At 36.6% G+C, this 19,197-nt stretch overlaps 1 protein-coding gene across 1 annotated transcript; it reads right to left on the bottom strand.

Moving 5' to 3' along the window:
• Positions 1-15,562: 15,562 nt before the first annotated feature.
• LOC127085458 (F-box protein At1g10780) lies at positions 15,563-18,992 on the bottom strand. Its single transcript, XM_051025975.1, has 4 exons — positions 18,806-18,992; positions 17,138-17,881; positions 16,709-16,989; positions 15,563-16,482 (listed from the first exon to the last, which is right to left on the bottom strand). Exons 1-4 carry the CDS (start codon positions 18,807-18,809, stop codon positions 16,246-16,248), a joined length of 1,266 nt encoding a protein of 421 aa, XP_050881932.1. The 5' UTR covers positions 18,810-18,992; the 3' UTR covers positions 15,563-16,245.
• Positions 18,993-19,197: the final 205 nt, after the last annotated feature.

Here is a 19,197-nt window from a genome sequence, read left to right as displayed (position 1 = left end):
TAGAATGGTTATCGTGCCAACGGTTTTGTAAAAATGTCGGCGAGTTGATTATGAGTATCCATAAATGTGACTTCTACATCTCCTTGAATTACGTGATCATGAAGAAAATGATGTCGAATGTCAATATGTTTGGTTCTTGAGTGCATGACCGAATTATTTGTAATGTTTATGACACTTGTGTTGTCACAACATAGAGAAATGCATCCAAGATCGAGTAAGTAATCACGAAGTTGTTGCTTAAACCAAAGTATTTGAGCACAACAGCTACATGTTGCTATGTATTCTGCTTAGGCAGTATAAGAGCAACACAAGCCCATGATAGTAATGCATTTCCAAGAATGTGACGTGTACCACTAGTGCTCTTTCTATCAGTTTTATTTCCTGCATAATCAGCGTCAGAATAACCAACTAAATTGCAAATACTACCTTTTGGATACCATAGTACAACATTTGTTGTCCCTTTGAGATACTTCATGATCCTTTTAACGATGATGAGATGAGATTCTTTTGGATTTGCTTGAAAGCGAGCACATAGACAAACACTGAACATTATGCAAGGATGGCTTACCGTCAAATATAACAATGAGCCAATCATACCTCGATACTTTATGATATCAATTGAGACACCCGATTCATCTTGATCAACATAAGTTTCGAATCCCATTTAAGTAGACATAGCCTTGCAGTTATCCATTTCAAATCTCTTCAATAATTCTTTGCAATACTTGGATTGATTGAGGAAGATGCCATCCTTTAGTTGCTTAATTTGGATTCTGATAAAGTAGTTCATCATACCCATCATGGACATTTCAAATTCTCCTTGCATCGTTGATGAAAAATCTTCACATATTTATTTGTTTGTTGAGTCGAATATGATGTCGTCAACATAGACTTGAACCAATAAAGTAGTACCTTTTATTTTCTTAATAAACAAGGTCTTGTCAACTTTACCTTTTTCAAATCCCTTTTCACAAAGAAATTTTTTGAGACGATAATACCATGCTCTTGGTGCTTGCTTTAGGCCATAAAGAGCTTTCCTTAACTTGAAGACATGTGAAGGATTCTTGAAATCTTCAAAGCCCGGGGGTTGTTTGACATAGAATTATTCATTGATGTACCCATTCAAGAAGGTGCTCTTGACATCCATTTGGAATAACTGAAAATTTAATGAACATGTATAAACAAGTAATAAACTGATAGCTTCTAACCTTGTAACCGGAGTGAACGTTTCTTCAAAATCAATGTCTTCCTCTTGATTGTATCCTTGGGCCACCAACCTTGCTTTGTTTTGAAAAATTATACCATTCTCGTCAAGCTTGTTCTTAAACACTCATCTAGTACCTATGATGTGTTTACCACTTGGCCTGGGGACAAGTTCCCAAACTTGATTTCTTTCTAATTGGTTCAACTCTTCTTGCATAGCAACTATCCATTGGTCATCTCCTAAGGCTTTATCAACTTTGGAAGGTTCAATTTGTGAAACAAACGCCATATTTAAGCATGCATATTTGAGATTTAATCTTGTTGCAACGCCTTGACTAATATCACCAATGAATTTATCAATTGAATGATCTCTTTGAGTTCTCCATTCTTTAGGTAAATCATTAGTATTTGACTGTTGTTGAATTGGTTATTCATGATGTTTCATTTGATTATCATTTATGTCGTTGAAAATATCTTCTTGAGGAGCATCTACATTATTATCATCATCATCACAAAAAATAATATCCTCCTTTGAGGGGTTAGTTTCATCAAAGGTAACATGCATAGATTCTTCAATTGTTAAAGTTCTTTTATTATATATTCTATAAGTTTTACTAGTGAGAGAATTGAAGGAGAATGGCGATCCAAAATGCAACGAAATTTAAAAATTTATCCTTTAGTGATCCTTACGAATGGGCATGATCAGTGATAGAATCGTTGCCTCTTGTGGCGATTGAAACCTTTGATGCAGATCTACAGTGCAATCACGAACGTTGAATGGTGACAACGCCTCTACTCAATCCACACGAATGGATTCCTCCAATCTCAGTGATAGATGCTACGAATGAAGGATTTGAGTGAGTGAGAGAGAGAGAGAGAGAGAGAGAGAAACAAAATTACAATTGCACAAATGCTTCTGCACAAGGATTCTATTTATATAACCACTTGTGTGGACTGCAAGCTAAAAAGTCCACTTAAGTGTATGTGGCCCATATCTTATGATATGCCAAAATCACTTAAGCGCGTGGTAATTTACCATATTTCGTATTCTACTTAAGTACATCGTACCTTACGATGTTCTACAATTCACTTAAGTGCATCATACCTTACAGTGTTCCTTATTTACTCTATCTTTCATCATTCCGTCCTTTTGCGTGTGACCCTGTAGGTTTTCGTGACATTAGCAATTATATTAAATCACGTATTTAACATAATAAACAGTGAGTGGTATCTAGCAACATATCACTGCTACCCAAGACACGAAAATGTCATGTGATCTGACAAATCCTTTTGTGATAATACCTATGTGTATAATTACCATTTTGCCCTTATGTCTATATGAACAGAAGGCATAGACCGTGTCATCCTTGTCCAGTTCAATATTGGGCCCGTAGACATTTATCCTGTTACGCAGGATGGGCAAATTCCATCTAGGTCACTCATGTCCCTCAACATGCTTCGTGGAGTACCCATTAACTATCTTTATGGTCATCCAGTTACGAACAATGTTTGATCAGCAATAAGGCACTCGACTCTACATCTAGGGTCCATAGTGGTTTCAGGTCGAAGGGTGGTATACACCATTATCACTATGAGAATAACTTATGACACTTTGCATAACATTCTATATAGTATTCTCATAGCGGGTCAATCTAGTATAAATATTACTCTTAATATGCATACCTATGTTTAAGACTTGATAACTCTTTATCCATGATCGATGAGATGTGATTATCAGTCTATATATATAATAGTCTTAATGTTTTAATGTTATCCCACTTCATAATAAAGCTCGACTACGGATACTTTAAGAATAGTATCCTTATGTTTAATGGGATCTCATGATTAAGTCACACTTGATACATTAAACGGACTAGTTATTCTAGGGACTTTATTAAACAAACATAATAAAGAAAAATCCTTTTATTATTAATAAATAATTTGATAAGAGTACCAAAAGCATTGGCCTCTAGGGCTTACACCAACAATCTCCCACTAGCACTAGAGCCAATCAGGCATACCCCTAATGCCCATAGATCTAGTATGGCCATCATGCTTCTGCTGCGCAAGAGGCTTTGTTAGTGGGTTAGCAATATTGTCAAGTGTAGGTACTCTGCATATTTTCACATCTCCTCTATCTATTATCTCTTGAATGAGCTGATAACGCCTAAGTATGTGTTTGGATCGCTTGTGAGATCTACGCTCCTTAGCTTGTGCGATAGCACCATTGTTATCACAATAGAGATCAATGAGATCCACAATGCTAGGAACTATGCCAAGTTCACTAATGAACTTTTTGATCCAAACAACTTCCTTTGTTGCACTTGAGGCAGCAATATACTCGGTCTCGGTTGTAGAATCAGCAACTGTATCTTGCTTTGAACTTTTCCAACTCACAACGCCACCGTTTAAGCAAAACGCATAACCAGATTGCGATCTAAAGTCATCCTTATCTGTCTGGAAGCTAGCATCGGTGTATCCAATTACAGCAAGCTCTTCCTGACCTCCATATATCAAGAATGAGTCCTTAGTCCTTCTCAAATACTTAAGGATATTCTTGACAACTACCCAATGAGTATCACCAGGATCAGATTGGTACCTACTCATTACACTTAAAGCATATGAGACATTTGGTCGAGTACATAACATGGCATACATGATAGATCCTATTACATATGCATATGGAATCTTATTCATGTAATCCCTTTCTTCCTTAGTTGAAGGGGGTTGTGTTTTTGATAGACACATGCCATGTTGCATAGGTATGAATCCTTTCTTGGAATCATGCATATTAAAACGTCTTAGCACTTTGTCTATGTATGTACTCTGACTTAGGCCAAGCAGTTTTTGTGATCTATCTTTATAGATCCTGATTCCTAATATGTAGGCTGCTTCACCCAGGTCCTTCATAGAAAAGCATTTCCCCAACCAAGACTTTACTTGTTGTAGGATATGAACATCATTTCCAATGAGTAATATTTCATCTACATATAATACCTGGAAGACGATCATGATCCTACTAACCTTATTGTAGACACCAGGCTCATCTTCATTCTTGATGAATCCATATTATTTTACTATTTCATCAAAACAAAGATTCCAGCTTCTAGAAGCTTGCTTCAATCCATAGATTGATCATTGTAACTTACATATCTTTTGGGCTTCTTCTGGTATGTCAAATCCTTCAGGATGTGTCATGTACACATCCTCAAGAAGATTCCCGTTAAGGAAATCAGTTTTGACATCCATCTGCCATATTTCATAATCATGATATGCAGCGATAGCAAGTAAAGTCCGAACAGATTTAAGCATTGCAACTGGTGAAAAGGTTTCATCATAGTCAACCCCATGAATTTGTTTATATTCTTTTGCAACCAGTCTTGCCTTATAGGTATGTACCTTACCATCCATGTCAATCTTCTTTTTGAAGACCCACTTGCATCCTATAGGGTTAACTCCTACAGGAGGCTCTACCAAGGTCCAAACCTGGTTTATGTACATGGAATCCAATTCAGATTTCATGGCTTCTAGCCACTTCTCAGACTCGGAACCAGTTATGACCTCTTGGTAGGTCACGGGCTCATTTTGATCCATGAGTAATGCATCACTTTGATCAGTTATGAGATATCCATATCTCTCAGGTAGGTGACGTATCCTGCTTGACCTACGTTGATCTTGTTCTACTTGAGCAGGTTGCTTTTCCATAATTACTTGTGTTTCCTGCTCTAATTCCTCCATGGGTGTATCAATGCTTTGTGATTCTTGAATTTCTTCAAGTTCTACTTTCCTCCCACTGTTTCCTTTTGAAATAAAATCCTTTTCTAGGAAAACTCCAGTTCGAGCGACAAACACTTTGCCCTCAGAAGGATCGTAGAAGTAATACCCTCTTGTTTCTTTAGGATATCCCACAAATAAGCATTTGTCAGATTTGGGCTCAAGCTTAGTTGAAATTTTTCGTTTCACTTAAACTTCGCAACCCCAAATCTTCAAGTAAGACATATGTGGTTTCTTACCACTCCATATCTCATATGGTGTCTTCTCAACCTTTTTGGACGGAACACGGTTAAGTGTGTAAGCTGTGAAGGTGAGAAAAACAAGAAAGGGGGGGTTTGAATTGTTTTGGAAAATAAGTGCTTTTTCAGAATAAGAACACACAGGATTTTATACTGGTTCGCTTATAACACAAAGCTACTCCAGTCCACCCGGCCAAGGTGATTTCGCCTTCAAAAAGGACTTAATCCACTAATCTTGAAAGATTATTACAACCAACGTCTAAGAGAAAGATCTCTTAGTCCTCCCAAGTATACAGACTACGTAGAGTCACTTGAGGAACAAAATCAATTAAGCAAAAGAGAATTGTAATCTAAAGATGCTTCTAAGGTAAAGCAAATATTACAACAATTTTGAGCAAATAAGAAATTTCACGTATGAGCAACAGCTCGTGAAAGACTAAGAGAGAGAGTAGAGTATTTCTGTGCGTTCAGGTGTGTCCCTCAATGAGGTTTGCCGTCCTTTATATAGAGGTGTAAGGACCATTGTAGTGATGGCAGATATTTTGTCTTGATGAGAGTTTAATGCCATAACTTCTGTTGTTTCTTGCCAAAACAAGTTTGTCTCCCTGAATAACTTCTTTCCAAATATAGTTTCTTTCCCTTTGAAGTTGTAGTTGTCGTTACTCTTTTTGAATATGGAAATTCTTTGTTAGAGTCAGTGTTACTCTGTTAATCTGAGATCTTTTGTGATGTGACTTCAGAGCTTCTGATAGTCCTGTTCTTTTTAGATCCTCAGCGTTGATTCAAGAGGAACTTTAGAGCTTCTGATATTCTGCTATGTTGTTTTGCTCAGAGTCAGAACTTCTAGAGCGCGCTTCTTCTTCAGATGCTTCTGATCTTCTGATATGCTGTTTTGCTCAGAGTCAGAACTTCTAGAGCGCGTTTCCTCTTCAGATGCTTCTGATCTTCTGATATGTTGTATCTGATTTGACTCTGTATCTGATAAAGCGATCAGATTCCTTTGTTCTTGTTCAGAGTCCTGCACACTTAGAAACTTTTCATTAGAGTGCCATTTTTGGTTTCATCCTTTATTATCATCAAAATCCTGGAATCTGTTGTAGAACTATTTTTGTTCTTACAAGCTATTGTCAATAGTGCATGTCCCCTAAAGGAGTTTGGAAGATCGACGTGTCTCATCATCGATCGGACCATGTCTAGCAAGGTTCGATTTCTTCTCTCATATACACCATTTCATTGGGTGTTCCAGGAGGAGTAAGTTGGGATAGAATCCCACACTCTTTCAGATGGTCATCAAACTCTAGGCTTAAATACTCACCACCTCGATCTGATTGAAGAGTTTTAATGTTCTTACCTATTTGGTTTTTTACTTCATTCTTGAATTCCTTGAACTTTTCAAAGTACTCTGATTTGTGTTTCATTAAATACACATAACCATATCTACTGAAATCATCAATAAATGTGATGAAGTACTAAAAACCTCCTCTAGCTGGTATGTTCAATGGTCCACATACATCAATATGTATGAGGGCCAAAAGATCATTAGCTTTTTCACCTTTTCCTATGAATGGAGACTTTGTCATCTTTCCAATTAAACAAGATCTGCATGTCTCATATGATTCATAATCAAAAGAGTCCAAGAGTCCATCTTTATGGAGTTTGGAAATGTGTTTCTCATTTATGTGGCCTAATCAACAATGCCAAAGGTAAGTTGAATTTAACTCATTAGGTTTCATCCTTTTAGTATTAATGTTATAAATAGGAATTTCAAGATCAAGGACATATAGTCCATTGTTCATTTGTGCAGTAGCATAGAATATATCATTCAAATAAATGGAGCAATAATTGTTCTTTATTATAAATGAAAAACCAAACTTGTCCAAACAAGAAACGGAAATAATATTCCTGCTAATTGCAGGTACATAATAACAGTTCTCTTAAACCACTAGGTAAAGTCAATACATAAGTTCCTACGGCTAAAACATCAACCTTTGCTCCGTTGCCAACTCGTAGGCCAACTTCACCTTTTGTCAAATCTCAACTCATTTTTAGCCCCTGCACATTGGTACAAATGTGAGAATCACATCCAGTATCTAATACCCATGATGCATAAGTAGATAAATTAATTTCAATAAAAAAAATACCTGAAGTTGAAGTCTCTACTCCATTTTTCTTATCTTCCAGGTACTTTGGGCAGTTTCTCTTCCAATGTCTGGTCTTACCGCAATGGAAGCAAGTGTCTTCCTTTGTTATGCCTCCACTAGGCTTCAAAGCAGGAGCAATGGATTTGGGTTTGGCAACTTCCTTGCTTTTCCCTTTATCACCCTGATTGGTGGGTCTTTTGTCTGTCTCTTTCCATTTCTGATCATCATAATGGACTTCCCTTTTGACTTCAGATTCTGCTCAGCAATTCGTAACATGGCTAGCAGTTCAGGAAGAAATTTTTCCATATCATTCATATTGAAATTAAGGACAAATTGAATGAATCTATTTGGCAACGATTGCAAGATCAAATCAGTCGCAAGTTCCTTTCCGAGGGGAAAACCCAACCTCTCAAGGTTCTCCATATACCCAATAATCTTGAGTACATGGGGCCCTACAGGGGCTCCCTCAGCTAACTTTCCTTGAAAAAGGGCTTTTGAAACTTCAAACCTTTTATGCCTTATCTGCTCTTGATAGAGCATCTTCAGGTGTTCGATCATATCGAACGCTGCCATGTTTTCATGTTGCTTTTACAACTCTGAGTTCATGATAGCTAGCATGAGGCAAGCAGTTTCATTGGCATCATCGACATGCTTCTTATAAGCATTTATTTATGCCTTAGGTGCAGAACTAGGAGGTTCCTCTTCAGGAACAGGTTTCTCTAAGACATACAGCTTTCTATCATATTTGAGGATAATCCTCAGATTTCGGTGCCAATACAGAAAATTTGTCCCAAACAATTTTTCCTTATCAAGGATTGGTCGCAGAATGTTGTTAGAGGTGTTTGTTGTCATGGTAATCTACATGAAAATAATGAAAATATAAGTATCAATAACATATTTAATTAAGCCTTTAATTAAATATGCTTCGACTATTTTACTCAAAACAAATGACCCTCACCATTTGATTTCGGAAAATCCTGTTGGAAGATTTTCTAGTGGGTCGAGATTCACATTTCACTTTGTTTTAAGTCCGCGTAGGCAGATTACACAAAACTAGGTTATTTAGGTAGGAACTCCTTCCAATTGTATCTAATACAACTCTCGAATATTTTAGTTGGGTGAATAACTCCTTATTCTAATCTATCACATGGATCATTTCCAACTCTTGCTTCTAAACATATATAATCTTATTATAATTTGTTTAGTTAAGTTTGACCCATTGTTTTAGTAATTGGATATTACAATTATCCCATTGCACCTTACTAATATAGAATATGCACCTCGCGTAAGCGAAACCTACATTATTCGATACTAGTCTTGATGAGTGCTAAAACTTGGAAAGCATAAACTTAATATTTAATTTGAGGGAATTTGCAATTATTTTGAACTCACCGACTTATTTATCATATAAATTGTCTCTCACATGCATCAACATACATTCACATGCATCAACATACATACAAAATGAAACAGTTATGGCCCTAGCGCAATTGTTCTCCCAAACCAATGAGAGAACCTAAGCTAACCTAATAATGATCTAAGATTCTCCAAGCAAGATCTTCAAGGTTGTCCTTCTTTGATATTGTATTCTTCTCTTTCTTCATAATATTACATTAAATAAAATAAACTTGTTTTACATACGAGGGAGTGAGATGAGAAAAGAAGTTACATTAAGAGATTAAAAGAGAGGCACGACACGCAGGTCGTATTTTAAAATCTCAAAACAAAATAAAGGAAAACTAAGGTCATAACCGATCACCACAAGACAATAGTAATAAACACATTATTATTATTAATTTAAATTCTGTTAATTAAATAAACTAAATTAAATTTCGGCGATCGATCACACTATGCAAAATTGTAATGAACAATTCATTTGAAATCGACGTCGATTTTTGCATAAACACTTGATACTTTAAAGCACAACTCTTGCACAGTCACAACCCTAATCGCATAACTCTTTGACATCACAAACCTTGTACCGTGATGAACCCTAATGTACCAATTTCATACCGTCAAACATACCTCGATTGTTAATTCAGTATGATTGATCAACACGTCATTGCTACACCATACTTTCGTCGGATTCTGAAGCAAATGACCATTGATCGCTCAAAGGAAAACAATCATTAAGTGTTTGAATGAACGAAAGAGAAACAGTATATTATATATACCGTATTTTGCATCAGAATTACTTATATCATATATATAACTTGATCGATCTCAATTGTATAACCTATGGACGATCGATGTATCGCTGCTTCACCATACTAACGTCGGATTCCGAAGCATAGTCAACATCAATCATCCAAATTGTACACACATGATGCCAAATTTAATTACTCATTTATTCTTTGATTCATTCTATCTTTTAATCGTATTGATACAGAAAATACATAAAATAAACAGCTATCAGATACATTGTTTCGTAAGTGGCTCTGATACCACTGAAGGAGAATAGCGATCCAAAACGCAACGGAATTTAAAAATTTCTCCTTTAGTGATCCTCACGAATGGGCATGATCAGTGATAGAATCGTTACCTCTTATGGTGATTGAAACCTTTGATGCAGATCTATGGAGCGATCACGGACGTTGAATGGTGACAACGCCTCTACTCAGTCCACACGAACGGATTCCTTCAATATCAGTGCTAGGTGCTACGAATGAATGATTTGAGTGAGAGAGAAAGAGAGAAACGAAATTACAACTACACAAATTCTTCTGCACAAGGGTTCTATTTATAGAACCACTTGTGTGGGCTGCAAGCTAAAAATCCCACTTAAGTGTATATGGCACATATCTTATGATATGCCAAAATCACTTAAGCGCGCGGTACCTTACCATATTTCGTATTCTACTTAAGTACATTGTACCTTACGATGTTCTACAATTCACTTAAGTGCACCGTACCTTACGGTGTTCCTTATTTACTCTACCTCTCATTATTCCGTCCTTTTGTGTGTGACCCTGTAGGTTTTCGCGACATTAGCAATTATATTAAATTGCGTATTTAATATAATAAACGGTGAGCAGTATCTAGCAACACATCACTGCTACCCAAGACACGAAAATATCATGTGATCTGACAAATCGTTTTGTGATAATACTTATGTGTACAATTACCCTTTTGCCCTTATTTCTATATTGAACACAAGGCATAGACCGTGTCATCCTTGTCCAGTTCAATATTGGGCCCGTAGACATTTATCCTGTTACGCAGGATGGGCAAATTCCATCTAGGTCACTCATGTCCCTCAGCATGCTTCGTGGAGTACCCATCAACTATCTTTATGGTCATCCAATTACGGATAACGTTTGATCAGCAATAAGGCACTCGACTCTACATCTAGGGTTCATAGTGGTTTCAGGTTGAAGGGTGGTATACACCATTATCATCATGAGAATAACTTATGGCACTTTACATAACGTTTTATATTGTATTCTCTTAGCGGGTCAATCCAGTATAAATATTACTCTTAATATTCATACCTATGTTTAAGACTTGATAACTCCTTATTCATGATCCATGAGATGTGATCATCAGTCTATATACATAATAGTCTTAATGCTTTAATGTTATCCCACTTTACAATAAAGTTCGACTACAGATACTTTAAGAATAATGTCCTTATGTTTAATGGGATCTCATGATTAAGTCACACTTGATACATTAAACGGACTAGCTATTCTAGGGACTTTATTAAACAAACATAATAAAGAAAAAAGCCTTTTATTATTAATAAATAATTCGATACAAGTACCAAAAGTATTGGCCTCTAGGGCTTATACCAACAAGAATATCCAAGAAATATACTTTCGTCGGACTTCTCGTCGAACTTACCTAGATTGTGTTTGTCATTGTTGAGGACAAAGAATTTGCATCCAAATATATGAAAGTGAGAGATGTTTGGTTTCCTTCCTTTGAAGAGTTCATAAGGGGTCTTTTTCAAGATAGCTCTAATAATAATTCTATTACCTACATAGCATGTCGTGCTCACCGCATCCGTCCAAAAATACTTTGGAAGATTTGAGTCGCTAAGCATTGTTCTTACAAGTTCCACAAGTGACCTATTCTTTCTCTCCACCACTCCATTTTGTTGAGGAGTCCTTGGTGCCGATAAATTATGAGATATTTCATGTTCTTTGCAAAACTCTTCGAATGAGGCATTTTGGAATTCTCCATCATGGTCGCTTCTTATGGAGGCAATAGTTAGAGATTTTTCATTTTGAATTTGCTTTGCATATTTTTTTAATACCTTGAATGCATCATTTTTATGAACTAAGAAGAATGTCCAAGTGTATCTAGAGAAATCATCAACAATAACTAAATCATATACATTACCTCCGAAACTTCTTGTTCTTTATGGATGCACTTCTATGAAAGAGTATGATTTAATCAAAATATGCAATGGTTAATGGATGCACTTTGGAATAAGTTTAGCCCAAAAGACATGTCTGAACTCTGCCACTGTTTTAGTAAAAATTCAAATTTTCGTGATGGAAATTGATTTCCCAAAAGGGGGTAATCGATTTCCTGAGTTGAAAAAGTTGATTCCGGAAAGTGGAAATCGATTTCCTGGAAAGGGGGAATCGATTTCCTGAACTAAATAATTGAAATTTGCCAATTGGAAATCGATTTTCAGAAATGGGATAATCGATTTCCTGAACTGATTTTTGAAAAAATGCTTAGAAAAATTAGTGTAACAGCAAGGGCAAGTGAGACAATGAACCAGGCATGCAATGAATGTTTGAATTAATTTTGAGCAATAAGTTATCAATATATATTGCATGCTTGTACCTTAAAAACTTAAGACGATGTTAGTCTTCAAAGAGTCTTCAATCCTTTGATGCTACCTTTCACACGTTACTTGAAACTTGATTTGATTAAATGCACTTAAAAGCTTTTTCCATACTTTTGACATGATCATTTGAATTGTACTTTGTCTTCATCAAAATATATTGGATAGAGTGTCTTGACTTCACACCCGTAACAATTCAAAACATACTATACATCACACTCAGAAGTCATTATACACGTGAATTAGACCAGAGATGCATCTCTTTGCATATTCCAGGGATACATCTCTATAACGTATCAAAACAGAGATTTTCATGTTATAATGTGTTTACGTGTATTTAGATACAGATCTAAACCATATCATACAATCGAAAATAGACGTACATAAAACCAGATGGTTTAAAATGTCAAAAATGTCATACAACCGAGATCAATAAAGTAGCATGATGTCAAAATAAAATACAGACCATAGCACAACTATTATATATTAATATACTTATGTGTATGTATGACTATCTCTCTTCTACCTCCTCGACCATCAACACCCCCCTTCCTTCGGTGTTATTTCCAATACATCAATTCCCCTTCGTGCTTCCATCATGATGGCATCTAGGACCTGCCTCAAATCAGACCCACCGAGGAAGATATCTTTGTCAATGCCTACCTGCGGAATTTCTAGAATGCGGTAGAATCTAGACAAGACATATTCAACATGATCTAATTGTGTCAGCTCCTCCTCTAGCATCTCCTGATGAGCTGGTCTATATGGGTCTGTTGGAGCATCATGAACCATATACGGATGTGACACCTTGAAGAACCATCGGATATACCCTTCGACGTAGCTTCAATCGTTTATGGCTATGATACTTCATGCTTCCTTCGGTATCATATGACTCTCAAAATCTGCAAACATGTCATCTATATGTCTACATGTCAAAGTAGGAGGAGCAAAGACAACAGGGTGTCTGGAAATGGTATGAGTTTATCCAAACTGTCGCATGACGCGCTCGGGCAGATGAGGAGCAGTGAGATGCGATCCGTAGGCCAACCATCCATATATCACTATCTCGTCAAATGGACGCGTCTGACGGTGGTCGACATAACTGTTGAAGTGCACGTCCCCGGCAAACAAATGGTCAAGATACATTTTGAAAGGCTCAGTCGCATGCTTCCCTCTGAGTGGGGGAAAAGCAGTAGCACGTGGCATATCCTCGATGTAAGTCTCAACACTCGCCCAACCGGAGATGCGTAGGAAGTGCTAGAGGATCCATGCCTGAAATGAAAAGTTTGGATCAGACGAATTATCAGTAATGAATTTGCAAAGATGAAATGAAAATGACAAAGAAACAGTAAAAGTCCAATAATTATTATCGTCAATAGTGTCACGATGCCTGTGACTTGCTCCGTCTTCCACATATAGCCCTCTCTCAACTTCGAGTACATGTAGACCAAACAAGCGACCCCTAGTTGTATTCATGGATTTTCTCGAACTCTAGGAAGTACCGTAGGTAGAGACATCTGTATAAGTGACACTCTAGAATGAGCATCCCTGGTCTTATCCAACTCGTCATTTGTCTCCCCTGGGTCAGCCCCTAAATGGTATACCATCATCTTGAGTGCCTCGTCTTTGGTAATCCTCCCATGATCTAGGAGTCTTCCCCTGATCGGAAGATGTAGAAAACACGAGATATCTTCGAATGTGTTAGACATCTCAGCAAGCGGGAGATAAAATTACGAGGTATCCGAGTGCCATCTCTCCACAAATGCATTAAGCATCATGTGGTTGATCGTAGTATAATCGGTCATGCACAAATCTTTCAGGCCAGATAAGGATAAAACTGCCTAAAACCAATCCTTATTCGGCTGAGGCAAGCTAGTAATCTTCCGTCTGTGGTTAATAAGTTTATAGGGATCACGCTCCTGGAAAAAAAAATCAATGTCAAAAATTTGTCAATTAAAACTAACGTAAATGAAAAATAATGAATCCAACTAATGTTACCTCTCTGTCCCAGATATGTTTTGCAGCATGGTATGAATATAAAGGCAGTAATGACAAATCAATAAGACCTCCTCCAAATGCCTCTGGCTCAACTTCCGCAATAGCCTCACCCTCTAGAGGTTGCACTGGATCAGCAATATCAAAAGTAGGAGGTTGCACAGACTTAGAAGCATCTATAGTTGGAGGTGGCACTGGTGAATTGCCTACCTCAGGCACCTGAATAGGGGAAACCTGACGCCTTCAGGAGGATGGAGGGAGTGATACGTCAGATGGTGAATTATGTCGCCTATGGGAAGAAGAAGATGTGGTGGCCTAAGGAGAAGCACAAGCTTCATAAGTAGATGGCTCTGCATGACCAGAGGGACCAGAAGCCTCTAGAGCCTGCTGACTCTTCTCCCGCCGCACTGATGCGTGTTAAGCAACTCTCTCGTGCCTCAGTCTATCGTGTCTATCTGCCATATGTTTGATAGTTAAAGTAAAGCAGGATACTAGTGCACGCAACAACAACACAAGCAAGGAAATAACAAAAATACTGAGAAAATTCCGGAGACGCATCTCCGGAATCTGGGAAACTAAAACACAGAAAAATTTCAGAGATGCATCTCCGGAATTTCTGCAACTCGACAGCTACGTCAATGGTGTGAATGTACCCCATGCAATCCCAAAAAAACATGTTTTGATCAACCTTTTCAGTCAATAAACACCTAATAGACTATGTCTAAACTATCTTAAATGTTATTTCTACTCGTTTCTAACCTTAATCATCGATTTCCACTCATTTACACAAAAACTCAAAAATTTATCAAAAACTCAAAAGACTTACAAGTGATTGATGTTTCTGATGTTAAAGATATTGATTGAAGTTTCTTTGAGCTTTGTTGATTGAGTTTTGACTTGGTATAGAGAGAAAAATTGAGAGAGTTTGAAGTTAAGTTTGAATAAAATGAGAAATGAGAAGGAAGAAGGATCTGACGTAATTTAACCTCTAAAATATTTCAAAGGTATATTTCTAGAATATTTTAACGTTAACTGTATTTATGTAGTGACTAAAAAAATTTATGGGATGCATTAAGAAATTATGGTGTCTATGTCATTCATTTCACCTTCACCCTGACTCGTTTTTGGTGTTGTTTAATTTCAACCGCCTCACATTCTTGGATGGCAAAAGGAGTTTAATTTATAAATACATCAAGAAGCTTATTGATAAGAAACTTGAGACTCCAACTCAAATGGATTCCCTCGAGCGTAAACTCCAAGAAAAAAGGACAAACATGACAAGATTGAAGAAACTCTCATTTGAATTAGCTTATTAAAAAACTATAAATCAGTAAAAAAAAAAACTATAAACTTACGAGAAAATAACAATTACCGAACAAAATTATTAAAGAAAAAAAACTTATAAATCATAAGTCATAAAATGTAAGTTCAAAATATGAGCTTACAAAGAGATTCCAAATATAAATTGAAACTCAATTATTTTTGTTACAACAAGAAAAGGCAAAAACAAGACAAAGAAACTAGGACTTAATGCCTCACAAACTCGTACCCATGGCATCAGCAAGCAGTAAAATATCCATCTCTGTAGGAGGTGGATCAAGAAACACCAAAGGACCATTGCTTTTGGCACCCATCTTTGCTATAAAGTCTCCACAATAGTTTCCTTCTCTGAAAGTATGGACAAACGGTAACATATTCCTGGTCAGCACAAATTCAGTACCAAACCTTTGATTATTCTGGTCCTCCTCCTAAATAAGCTTGATTATCTACCGGAAACAGTACAACAACAACCAAATCTTATCTCAGCTACATGGATTAACTTCTGCGATAATATTCTATCCAAAAACATGTTTTTATCCAACTAATTTCTACAACATTGTTTTACTGTGCTTTTGAGAGTCATGGGAGAGGAGGTAAACTCTTTATTCTCAGAAATTAAATGAAAAGAGATTATCAAATTTTAAATGACATACAAAACAATAAATTAACTCCACAGAAGTAAAGTCATAATCAATTCAGAAGTCCAGCTGAAACTGAAAATCGGCATGAAACGCTCCGCATTTAAAACTGCATCAACAGATTGCATCAAGCTTTATTCTATTCGAATTATCTCACGGTGCATGTATCGAAACCGGCAAATCTCGTCAAAAAAATCATCAGCACTGTTATGTGAACCCTTCATCTGAAGAATCTTGATAACCATGGTCCTTAAATTCTTCCCGTACCTCAACAAGGATTCGAGAGTACTCATTTTCTGCTCAGCATTTAATGGTGATCTCACAGTGATTAAGACCTCCTCCAAACATGGAATCACAAAGTCAGAATCAACCTGTAAAATAAAAGAATGCATTGTTTAGATAGGATGTTATAGAACACAGCACATACACGCACAGCACGCGCACAGATTTTAAAGATCAAAGCTATTATGAATTTAAAGCCTGTTTGTTTTCAGTCATTCCATTTTCAACACGCATCCTTCCAAAAGCTGCAGTTGGTAGATTCGTTGAAATCACAGTTATAAGTGCGCGAAATTAAGTTTCCAAACATAAGCTTACATGTTTTAGACTGTTCTTCTGGCATAGTGCTGCAAACATGGCTCCATGGATATCAAACTTGAGCAGCTTGGGATGGCTGTTGAAAAAGTCAACAAAATCAATCTCTGGAAAGGGTTGAAGAGCATCATAGTCCCCAGTGAATTCCACCTTCATAAAAAGATGTTTCACATCACTTGCCAATCTCAGCATCTTACATATTGCCTCCCAGCACCACTGAATGCCCCGCATCGACAGGGCCTCCAGGGCTGTAAGCTTTCCAAAATCAATCATGTACACTCTCCCTGTAAGAAATTGACAAGAAAGAAATTAAATTGAGGTGACATTGACAAAGCTGATAATTTAGTAAATTACATGGGAGCAATAGAAAAACCAAAGGCCAGTAAGAAATTCAAAAGTACAAGAATCACTTTAACCATTCAATTCAACTACCTGCACTATTGGAAATTGAAAGCTTTTTCAAATGCTTGGTTTCAGGGACCCTAATCCAGCTACAGCCTTGTACCTCAAGAGATTCAATCTTAGGGGCAGTGAGCGAAAGCGAACAGTTTCCAAGACCATAAAAATCCAGCCTACAGTCCTCTAGAAATGGCAGGTCAATTGAAATTGATTGGACGCCTTCACACCCAAGCAGTAACAACTTTGTCAGATTTGGGCAAGACCGAATCACAGCATTCACTGCAGCATCCTCCAATCTTGCCCCAACAACTTCAAGGATTTTAAGATTATGGAACTCATCCCATTTAGGGATACGTTCAATCAAGACACCCCACAGTTTCAGAATTTCCAAATTCATTGCTGCACCAATGCAATCCAATTTTGACGGGCTCTCATGAACAATCGCGGTGTCGCCAAGGTTGTCCATTCGAAGCTCGAGATAAGAAAGAGAAGGACCTGCAAGTGCTAGCCATGAAGCAAGGCCGGAAGGGGAGAAAGGGCAGAAAACAATTAGCTCCTCCAATCGCTCAACAGCTGATACCATTCTTCTCACAACGATGTCAGAATCTTCATCATGAGGAGGGTTATCAAATGCGTTGCGAGAAAAACAGAGAGATCTGATATAAGCCAATGAGTTCTTCCATCGCTTAGAAACACAATTGCAATACGCCACATCACGTCCATTACTGATATGCGACAATATGTATTGAAGAATCACATCAGGCAGAGACTCAATTGCTGGGAACAAGAATCAAAATAAAATAGTTGTCAGCTTGCAGACAGATCAAAAAACATAATTCCAAATTACAAGTATATGAATAAAGAGCACCACTTGAAGTCAAAATTGGTGTCAGTCATCAAGCACAAATATTAGAAGAATCTGAAAACCGCAAATCATCTAACTCTCACAAACAAGTTAAAACATTCCATTCCTCTTAATATCTTAGCTATCACAATTAAAAAACCCTTTTCAGTTTAGCTCGAATTTCTTGTGCAAAAACAGTTAACAGCATGCAGACAGATCAAAGAACATATATCTGAAACAGCATTAGATGAAGAAAGAGCACATAATTTAAGTCAAAACTTGTGCAACTCAAAGTCAAAATTGGTGCAATCAAGAAGTCATTAGTAGAGACTAAAAACCTCAACTCGCTTCTCTAATTGAACCATTCCCTCCCTCTAACTATATAACCTATCACAACCCCATAACCCTTTTGTGTTCAGCTCCAAAATCTTCAAATTACAATCCAAATCAACACCTCCTAACCCCAATTCTGAATTGAAAACAACTAATTAAGCATGACAATTAACATCAACAGAATAAAAATACTACCATTTCACCCAAAAAAAAGTATAGTGAATAATAAAAAAATACAATCTATCATCAATTATCTATAAATCAAGCTCAAAACAATCATTTTTAAAACTACTAGCTTAGCATTGTTAGCTCTTAAACGGATCAAACCATAGATTGAATTAAAAAAAAAAACAATAAACAATAAACAACATAACTAGAGAAACCAAATTAAGATCTAAGCACACAATTGCAGATATAAATGAAAGAATTTAACTTCGATTACAAAAATTTGCATGCATATGAACTGTGAGTAAATCGAGCTAGTGAGAAGTAAAAAAAAAAGGTTAGAGAGAGAAAGAGCTTACACATGATGAATTGAATTGAAGTGAAGTGAAGAGAATGAAGATCTGAAATGAGAGATTAGGTTTTCTAGGGATTTTGAGTGAGAAAAGTGAGAGAGATATATAAATATGTGAAAATTTAGATCTTAAAATAATATTCTGGTAAAATAAAAAAATTGGACAAGGGGGGTTGAATGAAAAAAAGCCCGCGTCTATGTTTTAGGGATTTCAAATTTATTTGAATTTTTTTAGATTAGATTCCTTTACACGCGCACAACATAACCCTACACAAAATTACACTCCTAGTCCTCCATGTCTATTTTATTGAAAGATAAATTTAATATAATATATATTGATACCGTTGGTAAGAATTTAAATTAACGCGCGAAAAATATTAGATTAATAATTTTGATAAG

The sequence above is a fragment of the Lathyrus oleraceus genome, chromosome 1 (genome assembly GCF_024323335.1).
Source record: "Lathyrus oleraceus cultivar Zhongwan6 chromosome 1, CAAS_Psat_ZW6_1.0, whole genome shotgun sequence".
Lineage (NCBI taxonomy): Eukaryota > Viridiplantae > Streptophyta > Magnoliopsida > Fabales > Fabaceae > Lathyrus > Lathyrus oleraceus.
The sequence above is the reverse complement of the archived record's forward strand: the minus strand, read 5'-3'. Positions and strand labels throughout refer to the sequence as shown.